The sequence below is a fragment of the Ambystoma mexicanum genome, chromosome 10 (genome assembly GCF_040938575.1).
Source record: "Ambystoma mexicanum isolate Mex_15411 chromosome 10, UKY_AmexF1_1, whole genome shotgun sequence".
Taxonomy (NCBI): Eukaryota; Metazoa; Chordata; class Amphibia; order Caudata; family Ambystomatidae; genus Ambystoma; species Ambystoma mexicanum.
In genome coordinates, this window is record NC_090932.1 from 25,700,361 (window position 1) to 25,720,378 (window position 20,018).

The 20,018-nt window shown below is 54.5% G+C and overlaps 1 protein-coding gene across 1 annotated transcript; it reads right to left on the reverse strand.

The window, feature by feature from the left end:
- Positions 1-4,821: 4,821 nt before the first annotated feature.
- On the reverse strand, positions 4,822-9,303 carry LOC138492791 (uncharacterized). Its single transcript, XM_069620149.1, has 3 exons — positions 8,653-9,303; positions 6,359-6,991; positions 4,822-5,319 (listed from the first exon to the last, which is right to left on the reverse strand). Exons 1-3 carry the CDS (start codon positions 9,301-9,303, stop codon positions 4,822-4,824), a joined length of 1,782 nt encoding a protein of 593 aa, XP_069476250.1.
- Between the last annotated feature and the right edge of the window lie 10,715 nt (positions 9,304-20,018).

Consider the following 20,018-nt stretch of genomic DNA (forward strand, 5'->3'; position numbering starts at 1 on the left):
CCCTGAAATCATGCTTCACCTGTCGTGCCCTTAGGTCCCTGATATCATGCTTCACCAGTGGCGGCCTTCGGTCCGTGAGATCATGCTTCACCATTGGTGGCCTTGGGTCCCTGATATGCTTCACCAGTGGTAGCCTTGGGTCCCTGATATGCTTCACCAGTGGTGGCCTTCGGTCCCTGATATGCTTCACCTGTGGTGGCCTTGGGTCATTAAGATCATGCTTCACCAGCGGTGGGCTTAGGTCCCTGATATCATATTTCACCAGTGGTGGCCTTGGGTCCCTGAGATCATGCTTCACCAGTGGTGGTCTTGGGTCCCTGATATTATGTTTCACCAGTGGTGGCCTTGAGTCCCTGAGATCATGCTTCACCAGTGGTGGCCTTGGGTCCCTGATATCAGGCTTCACCAGTGGTGGCCTTGGGTCCCTGAGATCATGCTTCACCAGTGGTGGTCTTGGGTCCCTGATATTATGTTTCACCAGTGGTGGCCTTGAGTCCCTGAGATCATGCTTCACCAGTGGTGGCCTTAGGTCCCTGATATTATGCTTCACCAGTGGTGGCCTTAAGTCCCTGATATCATGCTTCACCTGTCGTGCCCTTAGGTCCCTGAGATCATGCTTCACCAGTGGTGGCCTTGGGTCCCTGAAATCATGCTTCACCTGTCGTGCCCTTAGGTCCCTGATATCATGCGTCACCAGGCATGCCCTTGGGTACCTAAGATCATGCTTCACCTGCCGTGCCCTTAGGTCCCTGATATCATGCTTCACCAGTGGCGGCCTTCGGTCCCTGAGATCATGCTTCACCAGTGGTGGCCTTGGGTCTCTGAGATCATGCTTCACCTGACATGCCCTTAGGTCCCTGATATCATGCCTCACCAGTGGTGGCCTTAGGCCCCTGATATCATACTTCACCAGTGGTGGCCTTCGGTCCCTGAGATTATATTTCACCAGTGGTGGCCTTGGGTCCCTGAGATCATGCTTCACCAGTGGTGGCCTTGGATCCCTGATATTATGCTTCACCAGTGGTGGCCTTGGGTCCCTGAGATCATTCTTCACCAGTGCTGGCTTTGGGACCCTGAGATAATGCTTCACCAGTAGTGGCCTTGGGTCCCTGATATTATGCTTCACCAGTGATGGCCTTGGGTCCCTGAGATCATGCGTCACCAGTGGTGACCTTGGGACCCTGATATCATGCTTCACCAGTGGTGGCCTTGGGTCCCTGAGATAATGCTTCACCAGTGGTGGCCTTAGGTCCCTGATACCATGCTTCAGCAGTGGTGGCCTTGGGTCCCTGAGATCATGCTTCACCAGTGATGGCCTTAGGTCCCTGATATCATGCTTCAGCAGTGGTGACCTTGGGTCCTTCAGATTATACTTCACCAGTGGTTGCCTCAGGTCCCTGAGATCATGCTTCACCAGTGGTGGCCTCAGGTCCCTGATACCATGTTTTACCAGTGGTGCCCTTGAGTCCCTAATATCATGCTTCACCATTGGTGCCCTTGAGTCCCTGATATCATGCTTCACCAGTGGTGGCCTTGGGTCCCTGATATCATGCTTCACCAGTGGTGGCCTTGGGTCCCTGAAATCATGCTTCACCTGTCGTGCCCTTAGGTCCCTGATATCATGCTTCACCAGTGGCGGCCTTCGGTCCCTGAGATCATGCTTCACCATTGGTAGCCTTGGGTCCCTGATATGCTTCACCAGTGGTAGCCTTGGGTCCCTGATATCCTTCACCAGTGATGGCCTTCGGTCCCTGATATGCTTCACCTGTGGTGGCCTTGGGTCATTGAGATCATGCTTCACCAGCGGTGGGCTTAGGTCCCTGATATCATACTTCACCAGTGGTGGCCTTGGGTCCCTGAGATCATGCTTCACCAGTGGTGGTCTTGGGTCCCTGATATTATGTTTCACCAGTGGTGGCCTTGAGTCCCTGAGATCATGCTTCACCAGTGGTGGCCTTGGGTCCCTGATATCATGCTTGACCAGTGGTGGCCTAGGGTCCCTGAGATCATGCTTCACCAGTGGTGGCCTTGGGGCCTGAGATCATGCTTCACCTGCCGTGCCCTTAGGGCCCTGATATCATACTTCACCAGTGGTGGCCTTAGGTCACTGACATCATACTTCACCAGTGGTGGCCTTCGGTCCCTGAGATTATACTTCACCAGTTGTGGCCTTGGGTCCCTGAGATCATGCTTCACCAGTGGTGGCCTTGGATCCCTGATATTATGCTTCACCAGTGGTGGCCTTGGGTCCCTGTGATCATGCTTCACCAGTGGTGGCCTTGGGTCCCTGATATCATGCTTCACCAGTGGTGGCCTTGGGTCCCTGAGATCATGCTTCACCAGTGGTGGCCTTGGGTCCCTGATATTATGCTTCGCCAGTGGTGCCTGTGGGTCCCTGAGATCATGCTTCACCATTGGTGGCCTTGGGTCCCTGATATCATGGTTCACCAGTGGTACCCTTGGCTCCCTGAGATCATGCTTTACCAGTGGTGGCCTTGGGTCCCTCATATCATGCTTCACCAGTGTTGCCCTTAGGTCCCTGATATCATGCTTCACAAGTGTTTCCCTTGGGTCCCTGATATCATGGTTCACCAGTGGTGGCATTGGGTCCCGGAGATCATGCTTCACCAGTGGTGGCCTTAAGTTCCCTGATATCATGCTTCACCAGTGTTGCCTTTGGGTCCCTGAGATAATGCTTCACCAGTGTTGCCCTTGGGTCTCTGAGATCATGCTTCACCAGTGGTGGCCTTGGGTCCCTGGGATCATCCTTCACCAGTGGTGGCCTTGAGTCCCAAGGATCATTCTTCAACAGTGGTAGCCTTAGGTCCCTGATATTATGCGTCACCAGGCATGCCCTTGGGTCCCTGAGATCATGCTTCACCTGCCGTGCCCTTAGGCCCCTGATATCATGCTTCATCAGTGGCGGCCTTCGGTCCCTGAGATCATGCTTCACCATTGGTGGCCTTGGGTCCCTGATATGCTTCACCAGTGGTGGCCTTGGGTCCCTGATATGCTTCACCAGTGGTTGCCTTGGGTCCCTGATATCATACTTCACCAGCGGTGGCCTTGGGTCCCTGATATCATGCTTCACCAGTGGTGGCATTGGGTCCCTGATATCATGCTTCACCAGTGGTGGCCTTGGGTCTCTGAGATCATGCTTCACCTGACGTGCCCTTAGGTCCCTGATATCATGCCTCACCAGTGGTGGCCTTAGGCCCCTGATATCATACTTCACCAGTGGTGGCCTTCGGTCCCTGAGATTATACTTCACCAGTGGTGGCCTTGGGCCCCTGAGATCATGCTTCACCAGTGGTGGCCTTGGGTCCCTGAGATCATGCTTCACCAGTGGTGGCCTTGGGTCCCTGATATCATTCTTCACCAGTGCTGGCCTTGGGTCCCTGAGATCATGCTTCACCAGTAGTGGCCTTGGGTCCCTGATATTATGCTTCACCAGTGGTGGCCTTGGGTCCCTGATATCATTCTTCACCAGTGCTGGCCTTGGGTCCCTGAGATCATGCTTCACCAGTAGTGGCCTTGGGTCCCTGATATTATGCTTCACCAGTGGTGGCCTTGGATCCCTGATATTATGCTTCACCAGTGGTGGCCTTGGGTCCCTGAGATCATGCTAAAAAAGTGGTGGCCTTGGGTCCCTGAGATTATGCTTCACCAGTGGTAGCCTTGGGTCCCTGATATCATGCTTCACCTGTGGTGGCCTTGGGTCCCTGAGATCATGCTTCACCAGTGGTGGTCTTGGGTCCCTGATATTATGCTTCACCAGTGGTGGCCTTGAGTCCCTGAGATCATGCTTCACCAGTGGTGGCCTTGGGTCCCTGAGATCATGCTTCACCAGTGGTCCCTTGGGTCCCTGAGATCATGCTTCGCCAGTGGTGGCCTTGGGTCCCTGAGATCATGCTTCACCAGTGGTGGCCTTGGGTCCCTGATATCATGCTTCACCAGTGGTAGCCTTGGGTCTCTGAGATCATGCTTCACCAGTGGTGACCTTGGGGCCCTGATATTACGCTTCACCAGTGGTGGCCTTGGGTCCCTGAGATCATGCTTTGCCAGTGGTGGCCTTGGGTCCCTGATATCATGCTTCACCAGTGGTGGCCTTGGGTCCCTGAGATCATGCTTCACCAGTGGTGGCCTCAGGTCCCTGATATCATGCTTCACCAGTGGTGGCCTTGGGTCCCTGAGATCATGCTTCACCAGTGGTGGCCTTAGGTCCCTGATATCATGCTTCAGCAGTGGTGGCGTTGGTTCCTTGAGATTATACTTCACCAGTGGTGGCCTTAGGTCCCTAATAACATTTTTTACCAGTGGTGCACCTGAGTCCCTGATATCATGCTTCACCAGTGGTGGCCTTGGGTCCCTGAGATCATGCTTCACCAGTGGTGGTCTTGGGACCCTGAGATCATGCTTCAATTGGGTCCCTGATATCATGCTTCACCATTGGTGCCCTTGAGTCCCTGATATAATGCTTCACCAGTGGTGGCCTTAAGTCCCTGATATCATGCTTCACCTGTCGTGCCCTTAGGTCCCTGATACCATGTTTCACCAGTGGTGGCCTTGGGTCCCTGATATTATGCTTCACCAGTGGTGGCCTTGGGTCCCTGAGATCATGCTTCACCAGTGGTGGCCTTGGGTCCCTGAGATCATGCTTCACCAGTGGTGGCCTTGGGACCCTGAGATCATGCTTCAATTGGGTCCCTGATATCATGCTTCACCATTGGTGCCCTTGAGTCCATGATATCATGCTTCACCAGTGGTGGCCTTGGGTCCCTGAGATCATGCTTCACCAGTGGTGGTCTTGGGACCCTGAGATCATGCTTCAATTGGGTCCCTGATATCATGCTTCACCATTGGTGCCCTTGAGTCCCTGATATAATGCTTCACCAGTGGTGGCCTTAAGTCCCTGATATCATGCTTCACCTGTCGTGCCCTTAGGTCCCTGATATCATGCTTCACCAGTGGTGGCCTTGGGACCCTGAGATAATGCTTCACCAGTGGTGGCCTTAGGTCCCTGATACCATGCTTCAGCAGTGGTGGCCTTGGGTCCCTGAGATCATGCTTCACCAGTGGTGGCCTTAGGTCCCTGATATCATGCTTCAGCAGTGGTGACCTTGGGTCCTTCAGATTATACTTCACCAGTGGTTGCCTCAGGTCCCTGAGATCATGCTTCACCAGTGGTGACCTTAGGTCTCTGATACCATGCTTCACCATTGGTGCCCTTGAGTCCCTGATATCATGCTTCACCATTGGTGCCCTTGAGTCCCTGAGATCATGCTTCATCAGTGGTGGCCTTGGGTCCCTGAGATCATGCTTCACCAGTGGTGGCCTTGGGTCCCTGATATTAGGCTTCACCAGTGGTGGCCTTGGGTCCCTGAGATCATGCTTCACCAGTGGTGGCCTTGGGTCCCTGATATCAGGCTTCACCAGTGGTGGCCTTGGGACCCTGAGATCATGCTTCAATTGAGTCCCTGATATCATGCTTCACCAGTGGTGGCCTTAGGTCCCTGATATCATGCTTCACCAGTGGTGGCCTTAAGTCCCTGATATCATACTTCACCTGTCGTGCCCTTAGGTCCCTGAGATCATGCTTCACCAGTGGTGGCCTTGGGTCCCTGAAATCATGCTTCACCTGTCGTGCCCTTAGGTCCCTGAGATCATGCTTCACCAGTGGTGGCCTTGGGTCCCTGAAATCATGCTTCACCTGTCGTGCCCTTAGGTCCCTGATATCATGCGTCACCAGGCATGCCCTTGGGTACCTAAGATCATGCTTCACCTGCCGTGCCCTTAGGTCCCTGATATCATGCTTCACCAGTGGTGGCCTTCGGTCCCTGAGATCATGCTTCACCAGTGGTGGCCTTGGGTCTCTGAGATCATGCTTCACCTGACGTGCCCTTAGGTCCCTGATATCATGCCTCACCAGTGGTGGCCTTAGGCCCCTGATATCATACTTCACCAGTGGTGGCCTTCGGTCCCTGAGATTATACTTCACCAGTGGTGGCCTTGGGTCCCTGAGATCATGCTTCACCAGTGGTGGCCTTGGATCCCTGATATTATGCTTCACCAGTGGTGGCCTTGGGTCCCTGAGATCATTCTTCACCAGTAGTGGCCTTGGGTCCCTGATATTATGCTTCACCAGTGGTGGCCTTGGGTCCCTGATATCATGCTTCACCAGTGATGGCCTTGGGTCCCTGAGATCATGCGTCACCAGTGGTGACCTTGGGCCCCTGATATCATGCTTCACCAGTGGTGGCCTTGGGTCCCTGAGATAATGCTTCACCAGTGGTGGCCTTAGGTCCCTGATACCATGCTTCAGCAGTGGTGGCCTTGGGTCCCTGAGATCATGCTTCACCAGTGGTGGCCTTAGGTCCCTGATATCATGCTTCAGCAGTGGTGACCTTGGGTCCTTCAGATTATACTTCACCAGTGGTTGCCTCAGGTCCCTGAGATCATGCTTCACCAGTGGTGGCCTCAGGTCCCTGATACCATGTTTTACCAGTGGTGCCCTTGAGTCCCTAATATCATGCTTCACCATTGGTGCCCTTGAGTCCCTGATATCATGCTTCACCAGTGGTGGCCTTGGGTCCCTGATATCATGCTTCACCAGTGGTGGCCTTGGGTCCCTGATATCATGCTGCACCAGTCGTGCCCTTGGATCCCTGAGATCATGCTTCACCAGTGGTGGCCTTGGGTCCCTGAAATCATGCTTCACCTGTCGTGCACTTAGGTCCCTGATATCATGCTTCACCAGTGGCGGCCTTCGGTCCGTGAGATCATGCTTCACCATTGGTGGCCTTGGGTCCCTGATATGCTTCACCAGTGGTAGCCTTGGGTCCCTGATATGCTTCACCAGTGGTGGCCTTCGGTCCCTGATATGCTTCACCTGTGGTGGCCTTGGGTCATTAAGATCATGCTTCACCAGCGGTGGGCTTAGGTCCCTGATATCATACTTCACCAGTGGTGGCCTTGGGTCCCTGAGATCATGCTTCACCAGTGGTGGTCTTGGGTCCCTGATATTATGTTTCACCAGTGGTGGCCTTGAGTCCCTGAGATCATGCTTCACCAGTGGTGGCCTTGGGTCCCTGAGATCATGCTTCACCAGTGGTGGCCTTGGGTCCCTGATATCAGGCTTCACCAGTGGTGGCCTTGGGTCCCTGAGATCATGCTTCACCAGTGGTGGTCTTGGGTCCCTGATATTATGTTTCACCAGTGGTGGCCTTGAGTCCCTGAGATCATGCTTCACCAGTGGTGGCCTTAGGTCCCTGATATTATGCTTCACCAGTGGTGGCCTTAAGTCCCTGATATCATGCTTCACCTGTCGTGCCCTTAGGTCCCTGAGATCATGCTTCACCAGTGGTGGCCTTGGGTCCCTGAAATCATGCTTCACCTGTCGTGCCCTTAGGTCCCTGATATCATGCGTCACCAGGCATGCCCTTGGGTACCTAAGATCATGCTTCACCTGCCGTGCCCTTAGGTCCCTGATATCATGCTTCACCAGTGGCGGCCTTCGGTCCCTGAGATCATGCTTCACCAGTGGTGGCCTTGGGTCTCTGAGATCATGCTTCACCTGACATGCCCTTAGGTCCCTGATATCATGCCTCACCAGTGGTGGCCTTAGGCCCCTGATATCATACTTCACCAGTGGTGGCCTTCGGTCCCTGAGATTATACTTCACCAGTGGTGGCCTTGGGTCCCTGAGATCATGCTTCACCAGTGGTGGCCTTGGGTCCCTGAGATCATGCTTGACCAGTGGTGGCCTAGGGTCCCTGAGATCATGCTTCACCAGTGGTGGCCTTGGGGCCTGAGATCATGCTTCACCTGCCGTGCCCTTAGGGCCCTGATATCATACTTCACCAGTGGTGGCCTTAGGTCACTGACATCATACTTCACCAGTGGTGGCCTTCGGTCCCTGAGATTATACTTCACCAGTTGTGGCCTTGGGTCCCTGAGATCATGCTTCACCAGTGGTGGCCTTGGATCCCTGATATTATGCTTCACCAGTGGTGGCCTTGGGTCCCTGAGATCATGCTTCACCAGTGGTGGCCTTGGGTCCCTGATATCAGGCTTCACCAGTGGTGGCCTTGGGTCCCTGAGATCATGCTTCACCAGTGGTGGTCTTGGGTCCCTGATATTATGTTTCACCAGTGGTGGCCTTGAGTCCCTGAGATCATGCTTCACCAGTGGTGGCCTTAGGTCCCTGATATTATGCTTCACCAGTGGTGGCCTTAAGTCCCTGATATCATGCTTCACCTGTCGTGCCCTTAGGTCCCTGAGATCATGCTTCACCAGTGGTGGCCTTGGGTCCCTGAAATCATGCTTCACCTGTCGTGCCCTTAGGTCCCTGATATCATGCGTCACCAGGCATGCCCTTGGGTACCTAAGATCATGCTTCACCTGCCGTGCCCTTAGGTCCCTGATATCATGCTTCACCAGTGGCGGCCTTCGGTCCCTGAGATCATGCTTCACCAGTGGTGGCCTTGGGTCTCTGAGATCATGCTTCACCTGACATGCCCTTAGGTCCCTGATATCATGCCTCACCAGTGGTGGCCTTAGGCCCCTGATATCATACTTCACCAGTGGTGGCCTTCGGTCCCTGAGATTATACTTCACCAGTGGTGGCCTTGGGTCCCTGAGATCATGCTTCACCAGTGGTGGCCTTGGATCCCTGATATTATGCTTCACCAGTGGTGGCCTTGGGTCCCTGAGATCATTCTTCACCAGTGCTGGCTTTGGGACCCTGAGATAATGCTTCACCAGTAGTGGCCTTGGGTCCCTGATATTATGCTTCACCAGTGGTGGCCTTGGGTCCCTGATATCATGCTTCACCAGTGATGGCCTTGGGTCCCTGAGATCATGCGTCACCAGTGGTGACCTTGGGACCCTGATATCATGCTTCACCAGTGGTGGCCTTGGGTCCCTGAGATAATGCTTCACCAGTGGTGGCCTTAGGTCCCGGATACCATGCTTCAGCAGTGGTGGCCTTGGGTCCCTGAGATCATGCTTCACCAGTGGTTGCCTCAGGTCCCTGAGATCATGCTTCACCAGTGGTGGCCTCAGGTCCCTGATACCATGTTTTACCAGTGGTGCCCTTGAGTCCCTAATATCATGCTTCACCATTGGTGCCCTTGAGTCCCTGATATCATGCTTCACCAGTGGTGGCCTTGGGTCCCTGATATCATGCTTCACCAGTGGTGGCCTTGGGTCCCTGAAATCATGCTTCACCTGTCGTGCCCTTAGGTCCCTGATATCATGCTTCACCAGTGGCGGCCTTCGGTCCCTGAGATCATGCTTCACCATTGGTGGCCTTGGGTCCCTGATATGCTTCACCAGTGGTAGCCTTGGGTCCCTGATATGCTTCACCAGTGATGGCCTTCGGTCCCTGATATGCTTCACCTGTGGTGGCCTTGGGTCATTGAGATCATGCTTCACCAGCGGTGGGCTTAGGTCCCTGATATCATACTTCACCAGTGGTGGCCTTGGGTCCCTGAGATCATGCTTCACCAGTGGTGGTCTTGGGTCCCTGATATTATGTTTCACCAGTGGTGGCCTTGAGTCCCTGAGATCATGCTTCACCAGTGGTGGCCTTGGGTCCCTGATATCATGCTTGACCAGTGGTGGCCTAGGGTCCCTGAGATCATGCTTCACCAGTGGTGGCCTTGGGGCCTGAGATCATGCTTCACCTGCCGTGCCCTTAGGGCCCTGATATCATACTTCACCAGTGGTGGCCTTAGGTCACTGACATCATACTTCACCAGTGGTGGCCTTCGGTCCCTGAGATTATACTTCACCAGTTGTGGCTTGGGTCCCTGAGATCATGCTTCACCAGTGGTGGCCTTGGATCCCTGATATTATGCTTCACCAGTGGTGGCCTTGGGTCCCTGTGATCATGCTTCAACAGTGGTGGCCTTGGGTCCCTGATATCATGCTTCACCAGTGGTGGCCTTGGGTCCCTGAGATCATGCTTCACCAGTGGTGGCCTTGGGTCCCTGATATTATGCTTCACCAGTGGTGGCCTTGGGTCCCTGAGATCATGCTTCACCAGTGGTGGCCTTGGGTCCCTGATATTATGCTTCGCCAGTGGTGCCTGTGGGTCCCTGAGATCATGCTTCACCATTGGTGGCCTTGGGTCCCTGATATCATGGTTCACCAGTGGTACCCTTGGGTCCCTGAGATCATGCTTCACCAGTGGTGGCCTTGGGTCCCTCATATCATGCTTCACCAGTGGTGCCCTTAGGTCCCTGATATCATGCTTCACAAGTGTTTCCCTTGGGTCCCTGATATCATGGTTCACCAGTGGTGGCATTGGGTCCCTGAGATCATGCTTCACCAGTGGTGGCCTTAGGTTCCCTGATATCATGCTTCACCAGTGTTGCCTTTGGGTCCCTGAGATAATGCTTCACCAGTGTTGCCCTTGGGTCTCTGAGATCATGCTTCACCAGTGGTGGCCTTGGGTCCCTGGGATCATCCTTCACCAGTGGTGGCCTTGAGTCCCAAGGATCATTCTTCAACAGTGGTAGCCTTAGGTCCCTGATATTATGCGTCACCAGGCATGCCCTTGGGTCCCTGAGATCATGCTTCACCTGCCGTGCCCTTAGGCCCCTGATATCATGCTTCATCAGTGGCGGCCTTCGGTCCCTGAGATCATGCTTCACCATTGGTGGCCTTGGGTCCCTGATATGCTTCACCAGTGGTGGCCTTGGGTCCCTGATATGCTTCACCAGTGGTTGCCTTGGGTCCCTGATATCATACTTCACCAGCGGTGGCCTTGGGTCCCTGATATCATGCTTCACCAGTGGTGGCCTTGGGTCCCTGATATCATGCTTCACCAGTGGTGGCCTTGGGTCTCTGAGATCATGCTTCACCTGACGTGCCCTTAGGTCCCTGATATCATGCCTCACCAGTGGTGGCCTTAGGCCCCTGATATCATACTTCACCAGTGGTGGCCTTCGGTCCCTGAGATTATACTTCACCAGTGGTGGCCTTGGGCCCCTGAGATCATGCTTCACCAGTGGTGGCCTTGGGTCCCTGAGATCATGCTTCACCAGTGGTGGCCTTGGGTCCCTGATATCATTCTTCACCAGTGCTGGCCTTGGGTCCCTGAGATCATGCTTCACCAGTAGTGGCCTTGGGTCCCTGATATTATGCTTCACCAGTGGTGGCCTTGGGTCCCTGATATCATTCTTCACCAGTGCTGGCCTTGGGTCCCTGAGATCATGCTTCACCAGTAGTGGCCTTGGGTCCCTGATATTATGCTTCACCAGTGGTGGCCTTGGATCCCTGATATTATGCTTCACCAGTGGTGGCCTTGGGTCCCTGAGATCATGCTAAAAAAGTGGTGGCCTTGGGTCCCTGAGATTATGCTTCACCAGTGGTAGCCTTGGGTCCCTGATATCATGCTTCACCTGTGGTGGCCTTGGGTCCCTGAGATCATGCTTCACCAGTGGTGGATTTGGGTCCCTGATATTATGCTTCACCAGTGGTGGCTTGGGTCCCTGAGATCATGCTTCACCAGTGGTGGCCTCAGGTCCCTGATATTATGCTTCACCAGTGGTGCCTTTGGGTCCCTGAGATCATGCTTCACCAGTGGTGGCCTTGGGTCCCTCATATCATGCTTCACCAGTGGTGCCCTTAGGTCCCTGATATCATGCTTCACAAGTGTTGCCCCTGGGTCCCTGAGATCCGTCTTCACCAGTGATGACCTTGGGTCCCTGAGATCATGCTTCACCAGTGGTGGCCTTGGGTCCCTCATATCATGCTTCACCAGTGGTGCCCTTGAGTCCCTGATATCATGGTTCACCAGTAGTGGCATTGGGTCCCTGAGATCATGCTTCACCAGTGGTGGCCTTAGGTCCCTGATATCATGCTTCACCAGTGTTGCCCTTGGGTCTCTGAGATCATGCTTCACCAGTGGTGGCCTTGGGTCCCTGAGATCATGCTTCAACAGTGGTGGCCTTGGGTCCCTGAGATCATGCTTCACCAGTGGTGCCCTTGAGTCCCAAGGATCATTCTTCACCAGTGGTGGCCTTAGGTCCCTGATAGCATGTGTCACCAGGCATGCCCTTGTTCCCTGAGATCATGCTTCACCAGTGGTGGCCTTGGGTCCCTGAGATCATGCTTCACCAGTGGTGCCCTTGAGTCCCAAGGATCATTCTTCAACAGTGGTAGCCTTAGGTCCCTGATATTATGCGTCACCAGGCATGCCCTTAGGCCCCTGATATCATGCTTCACCAGTGGCGGCCTTCGGTCCCTGAGATCATGCTTCACCATTGGTGGCCTTGGGTCCCTGATATGCTTCACCAGTGGTGGCCTTGGGTCCCTGATATGCTTCACCAGTGGTTGCCTTGGGTCCATGAGATCATGCTTCACCTGCCGTGCCCTTAGGTCCCTGATATCATACTTCACCAGTGGTGGCCTTGGGTCCCTGATATCATGCTTCACCAGTGGTGGCCTTGGTTCCCTGAGATCATGCTTCACCAGTGGTGGCCTTGGATCCCTGATATTATGCTTCACCAGTGGTGGCCTTGGGTCCCTGAGATCATGCTTCACCAGTGGTGGCCTTGGGTCCCTGATATTATTCTTCACCAGTGGTGGCCATGGGTCCCTGAGATCATGCTAAAAAAGTGGTGGCCTTGGGTCCCTGAGATTATGCTTCACCAGTGGTGGCCTTGGGTCCCTGATATTATGCTTCACCAGTTGTGGCCTTGGGTCCCTGAGATCATGCTTCACCAGTGGTGGCCTTGGATCCCTGATATTATGCTTCACCAGTGGTGGCCTTGGGTCCCTGAGATCATGCTAAAAAAGTGGTGGCCTTGGGTCCCTGAGATTATGCTTCACCAGTGGTGGCCTTGGGTCCCTAATATCATGCTTCACCTGTGGTGGCCTTGGGTCCCTGAGATCATGCTTCACCAGTGGTGGACTTGGGTCCCTGATATTATGCTTCACCAGTGGTGGCCTTGGGTCCCCATGCTTCACCAGTGGTGGCCTTGGGTCCCTGATATCATGCTTCACCAGTGGTGGCCTTGGGTCCCTGAGATCATGCTTCACCAGTGGTGCCTTTGGGTCCCTGAGATCATGCTTCACCATTGGTGGCCTTGGGTCCCTGATATCATGCTTCAAAAGTGGTGGCCTTAGGTTCCCTGATATCATGCTTCACCAGTGGTACCCTTGGGTCCCTGAGATCATGCTTCACCAGTGGTGGCCTAGGGTCCCTGATATCATGCTTCACCAGTGGTGCCTTTGGGTCCCTGAGATCATGCTTCACCATTGGTGGCCTTGGGTCCCTGATATCATGCTTCACCAGTGGTGGCCTTAGGTTCCCTGATATCATGCTTCACCAGTGGTACCCTTGGGTCCCTGAGATCATGCTTCACCAGTGGTGCCCTTAGGTCCCTGATATCATGCTTCACAAGTGTTTCCCTTGGTTGCCTGATATCATGATTCACCAGTGGTGGCATTGGGTCCCTGAGATCATGCTTCACCGGTGGTGGCCTTAGGTCCCTGATATCATGCTTCACCAGTGTTGCCCTTGGGTCCCTGAGATCATGCTTCACCAGTGGTGGCCTTGGGTCCCTGAGATCATGCTTCAACAGTGGTGGCCTTGGGTCCCTGGGATCATCCTTCACCAGTGGTGGCCTTGGGTCCCTGAGATCATGCTTCACCAGTGGTGCCCTTGAGTCCCAAGGATCATTCTTCACCAGTGGTGCCTTAGGTCCCTGATATCATGTGTCACCAGGCATGCCCTTGTTCCCTGAGATCATGCTTCACCAGTGGTGGCCTTGGGTCCCTGAGATCATGCTTCACCAGTGGTGCCCTTGAGTCCCAAGGATCACCAGTGGTAGCCTTAGGTCCCTGATATTATGCGTCACCAGGCATGCCCTTGGGTCCATGAGATCATGCTTCACCTGCCGTGCCCTTAGGTCCCTGATATCATGCTTCACCAGTGGCGGCCTTCGGTCCCTGAGATCATGCTTCACCATTGGTGGCCTTGGGTCCCTGATATGCTTCACCAGTGGTGGCCTTGGGTCCCTGATATGCTTCACTAGTGGTTGCCTTGGGTCCCTGAGATCATGCTTCACCTGCCGTGCCCTTAGGTCCCTGATATCATACTTCAGCAGTGGTGGCCTTGGGTCCCTGAGATCATGCTTCACCAGTGGTGGCCTTGGGTCCCTGATATCATGCTTCCCCAGTGGTGGCCTTGGGTCCCTGAGATCATGCTTCGCCAGTGGTGGCCTTAGGTCCCTGATACCATGCTTCAGCAGTGGTGGCCTTGGGTCCCTGAGATCATGCTTCACCAGTGGTGGCCTTGGGTCCCTGATATCAGGCTTCACCAGTGGTGGCCTTGGGACCCTTAGATCATGCTTCAATTGGGTCCCTGATATCATGCTTCACCAGGCATGCCCTTGGGTCCCTGAGATCATGCTTCACCTGCCGTGCCCTTAGGTCCCTGAAATCATGCTTCACCAGTGGTGGCCTTCGGTCCCTGAGATCATGCTTCACCATTGGTGGCCTTGGGTCCCTGATATGCTTCACCAGTGGTGGCCTTGGGTCCCCGATATGCTTCACTAGTGGTTGACTTGGGTCCCTGAGATCATGCTTCACCTGCCGTGCCCTTAGGTCCCTGATATCATGCTTCACCAGTGGTGGCCTTGAGTCCCTGAGATCATGCCTCACCAGTGGTGGCCTTGTGTCCCTGAGATCATGCTTCACCAGTGGTGGCCTTGGGTCCCTGATATCATGCTTCACCAGTGGTGGCCTTGGGTCCCTGAGATCATGCTTTGCCAGTGGTGGCCTTAGGTCCCTGATACCATGCTTCAGCAGTGGTGGCCTTGGGTCCCTGAGATCATGCTTCGCCAGTGGTGGCCTTGGGTCCCTGATATCATGCTTCACCAGTGGTGGCCTTGAGTCCCTGAGATCATGCCTCACCAGTGGTGGCCTTGTGTCCCTGAGATCATGCTTCACCAGTGGTGGCCTTGGGTCCCTGATACCATGCTTCAGCAGTGGTGGCCTTGGGTCCCTGAGATCATGCTTCGCCAGTGGTGACCTTAGGTCCCTGATACCATGCTTCACCAGTGGTGCCATTGAGTCCCTGATATCATGCTTCACCAGTGGTGGCATTGGGTCCCTGAGATCATGCTTCACCAGTGGTGGCCTTGGGTCCCTGATATCATGCTTCATCAGTGGTGGCCTTGGGTCCCTGAGATCATGCTTCACCAGTGGTGGCCTTGGGTCCCTGATATTAGGCTTCACCAGTGGTGGCCTTGGGTCCCTGAGATCATGCTTCACCAGTGGTGGCCTTGGGTCCCTGATATCAGGCTTCACCAGTGGTGGCCTTGGGACCCTGAGATCATGCTTCAATTGGGTCCCTGATATCATGCTTCACCAGTGGTGGCCTTGGGTCCATAATATGCTTCACTAGTGGTTGCCTTGGGTCCCTGAGATCATGCTTCAGCTGCCGTGCCCTTAGGTCCCTGATATCATACTTCACCAGTGGTGGCCTTGGGTCCCTGATATCAGGCTTCACCAGTGGTGGCCTTGGGTCTCTGAGATCATGCTTCACCTGACGTGCCCTTAGGTCCCTGATATCATGCTTCAGCAGTGGTGGCCTTGGGTCCCTGAGATCATGCTTCACCAGTGGTGGCCTTGGGTCCCTGATATCATGCTCGACCAGTGGTGGCCTTGGGTCCCTGAGATCATGCTTCGCCAGTGGTGGCCTTAGGTCCCTGATACCATGCTTCAGCAGTGGTGGCCTTGGGTCCCTGAGATCATGCTTCACCAGTGGTGGCCTTAGGTCCCTGATATCATGCTTCAGCAGTGGTGACCTTGGGTCCTTCAGATTATACTTCACCAGTGGTTGCCTCAGGTCCCTGAGATCATGCTTCACCAGTGGTGGCCTCAGGTCCCTGATACCATGTTTTACCAGTGGTGCCCTTGAGTCCCTAATATCATGCTTCACCAGTGGTGACCTTAGGTCCCTGAGATCATGCTTCACCAGTGGTGCCATTGAGTCCCTGATATCATGCTTCACCAGTGGTGGCCTTGGGTCCCTGAGATCATGCTTCACCAGTGGTGGCCTTGGGTCCCTGATATCATGCTTCATCAATGGTGGCCTTGGGTCCCTGAGATCATGCTTCACCAGTGGTGGCCTTGGGTCCCTGATATTAGGCTTCACCAGTGGTGGCCTTGGGTCCCTGAGATCATGCTTCACCAGTGGTGGCCTTGGGTCCCTGATATTAGGCTTCACCAGTGGTGGCCTTAAGTCCCTGATATCATGCTGCACCAGTGGTGCCCTTGGCTCCCTGAGATCATGCTTCACCAGTGGTGGCCTTGGGTCCCTGATATGCTTCACCAGTGGTGGCCTTAGGTCCCTGATATCATGCTTCACCAGTGGTGCCCTTGGGTCCCTGAGATCATGCTTCATCAGTGGTGGCCTTGGGTCCCTGAGATAATGCTTCACCAGTGGTGGCCTTAGGTCCCTGAGATCATGCTTCATCAGTGGTGGCCTTGTGTCACTGATATCATGCTTCACCAGTGGTGGCCTAAGGGTCCCTGAGATCATGCTTCACCAGTGGTGCCCTTGGGTCCCTGTGATCATGCTTCACCTGCCATGCCCTTAGGTCCCTGATATATTGATTCACCAGTGGTGGCCTTCGGACCCTGAGATCATAATTCACCTGTGTTTGCCTTGGGTCCGTGAGATCATGCTTCACCTGCCATGCCCTTAGGTCCCTGAGATCATGCTTCACCAGTGGTGGCCTTGGGCCCCTGAGATCATGCTTCACCAGCCCTGGCCTTCGGTCCCTGAGATTATACTTCACCAGTGGTTGCCTTGGGTTCCTGAGATCATGCTTCACTCGCCGTGCCCTTGGGTCCCTGAGATCATTCTTCACCAGTGGTGGCCTTGGGTCCCTGAGATCATGCTTCACCTGTCGTGCCCTTAGTTCCCTGATATCTTGCTTCACCAGTGGCGGCCTTCGGTCCCTGAGATCATGCTTCACCATTGGTGGCCTTGGGTCCCTGATATGCTTCACCAGTGGTAGCTTTGGGTCCCTGATATGCTTCACCAGTGGTTGCCTTGGGTCCCTGAGATCATGCTTTACCTGTGGTGGCCTTCGGTCCCTGATATCATGCTTCACCTGTGGTGGCCTTGGGTCATTGAGATCATGCTTCACCTGACGTGCTCTTAGGTCCCTGATATCATGCTTCACCAGTGGTGGGCTTAGGTCCCTGATATCATACTTCACCAGTGGTGGCCTTGGGTCCCTGAGATCATGCTTCACCCGTGGTGGTCTTGGGTCCCTGGTATTATGCTTCACCAGTGGTGGCCTTGAATCCCTGAGATCATGCTTCACCAGTGGTGGCCTTGGGTCCCTGAGATCATGCTTCACCAGTGGTCCCTTGGGTCCCTGAGATCATGCTTCACCTGCCATGCCCTTAGGTCCCTGATATCATGCTTCACCAGCCCTGGCCTTGGGTCCCTGAGATCATGCTTCACCAGTGGTGGCCTTGGGCCCCTGAGATCATGCTTCACCAGCCCTGGCCTTCGGTCCCTGAGATTATACTTCACCAGTGGTTGCCTTGGGTCCCTGAGATCATCCTTCACTCGCCGTGCCCTTGGGTCCCTGAGATTATTTTTCACCAGTAGTGGCCTTGGGTCCCTGAGATCATGCTTCACCTGTCGTGCCCTTAGGTCCCTGATATAATGCTTCACCAGTGGCGGCCTTCGGTCCCTGAGATCATGCTTCATTGGTGGCCTTGGGTCCCTGATATGCTTCACCAGTGGTAGCCTTGGGTCCCTGATATGCTTCACCAGTGGTGGCCTTGAGTCCCTGAGATCATGCTTCACCAGTGGTGGCCTTGGGTCCCTGAGATCATGCTTCACCAGTGGTCCCTTGGGTCCCTGAGATCATGCTTCGCCAGTGGTGGCCTTGGGTCCCTGAGATCATGCTTCACCAGTGGTGGCCTTGGGTCCCTGATATCATGCTTCACCAGTGGTGGCCTTGGGTCTCTGAGATCATGCTTCACCAGTGGTGACCTTGGGGCCCTGATATTACGCTTCACCAGTGGTGGCCTTGGGTCCCTGAGATCATGCTTCACCAGTGGTGGCCTTGGGTCCCTGAGATCATGCTTCACCAGTGGTGGCCTCAGGTCCCTGATATCATGCTTCACCAGTGGTGGCCTTGGGTCCCTGAGATCATGCTTCACCAGTGGTGGCCTTAGGTCCCTGATATAATGCTTCAGCAGTGGTGGCGTTGGTTCCTTGAGATTATACTTCACCAGTGGTGGCCTTAGGTTCCTAATAACATTTTTTACCAGTGGTGCCCCTGAGTCCCTGATATCATGCTTCACCAGTGGTGGCCTTATGTGCCTGATACCATGTTTCACCAGTGGTGGCCTTGGGTCCCTGATATTATGCTTCACCAGTGGTGGCCTTGGGTCCCTGAGATCATGCTTCACCAGTGGTGGCCTTGGGTCCCTGAGATCATGCTTCACCAGTGGTGGCCTTGGGTCCCTGAAATCATGCTTCACCAGTGGTGGCCTTGGGTTCCTGAGATCATGCTTCACCAGTGGTGGCCTTGGGTCCCTGATATCATGCTTCACCAGTGGTGGCCTTGGTTCCCTGATATTATACTTCACCAGTGGTGGCCTTGGGTCCCTGAGATCATGCTTCACCAGTGGTGGCCTTGGGTCCCTGAGCTCATGCTTCACCAGTGGTGGCCTTGGGTCCCTGAGATCATGCTTCACCAGTGGTGGCCTTGGGTCCCTGAGCTCATGCTTCACCAGTGGTGGCCTTGGGTTCCTGAGATCATGCTTCACCAGTGGTGGCCTTGGGTCCCTGATATCATGCTTCACCAGTGGTGGCCTTGGGTCCCTGATATTATACTTCACCAGTGGTGGCCTTGGGTTCCTGAGATCATGCTTCACCAGTGGTGGCCTTGGGTCCCTGAGATCATGCTTCACCATTGGTGGCCTTGGGTCCCTGAAATCATGCTTCACCAGTGGTGGCCTTGGGTTCCTGAGATCATGCTTCACCAGTGGTGGCCTTGGGTCCCTGAGATCTTGCTTCACCAGTGGTGGCCTTAGGTCCCTGATATCTTGCTTACCAGTGGTGGCCTTAGGTCCCTGATATCTTGCTTCACCAGTGGTAGCCTTAGGTCCCTGATATCTTGCTTCACCAGTGGTAGCCTTAGGTCCCTGATATTATGCGTCACCAGGCATGCCCTTGGGTACCTAAGATCATGCTTCACCTGCCGTGCCCTTAGGTCCCTGATATCATGCTTCACCAGTGGCGGCCTTCGGTCCCTGAGATCATGCACACCATTGGTGGCCTTGGGTCCCTGATATGCTTCACCAGTGGTAGCCTTGGGTCCCTGATATGCTTCACCAGTGGTTGCCTTGGGTCCCTGAGATCATGCTTCACCTGTGGTGGCCTTCACCCCTGATATCATGCTTCACCTGTGGTGGCCTTGGGTCATTGAGATCATGCTTCACCTGACGTGCTCTTAGGTCCCTGATATCATGCCTCACCAGTGGTGGCCTTGGGTCCCTGAGATCATGCTTCACCAGTGGTGGTCTTGGGTCCCTGAGATCATGCTTCACCAGTGGTGGCCTTGAGTCCCTGAGATCATGCTTCACCTGCCATGCCCTTAGGTCCCTGATATCATGCTTCACCAGCCCTGGCCTTGGGTCCCTGAGATTATACTTCACCATTGGTGGCCTTGGGTCCCTGATATGCTTCACCAGTGGTAGCCTTGGGTCCCTGATATGCTTCAGCAGTGGTGGCCTTAGGTCCCTAATACCATTTTTTACCAGTGGTGCCCCTGAGTCCCTGATATCATGCTTCACCAGTGGTGGCCTTATGTGCCTGATACCATGTTTCACCTGTGGTGCCCTTGGGTCCCTGATATTATGCTTCACCAGTGGTGGCCTTGGGTCCCTGAGATCATGCTTCACCAGTGGTGGCCTTGGGTCCCTGAGATCATGCTTCAGCAGTGGTGGCCTAGGGTCCCTGATAT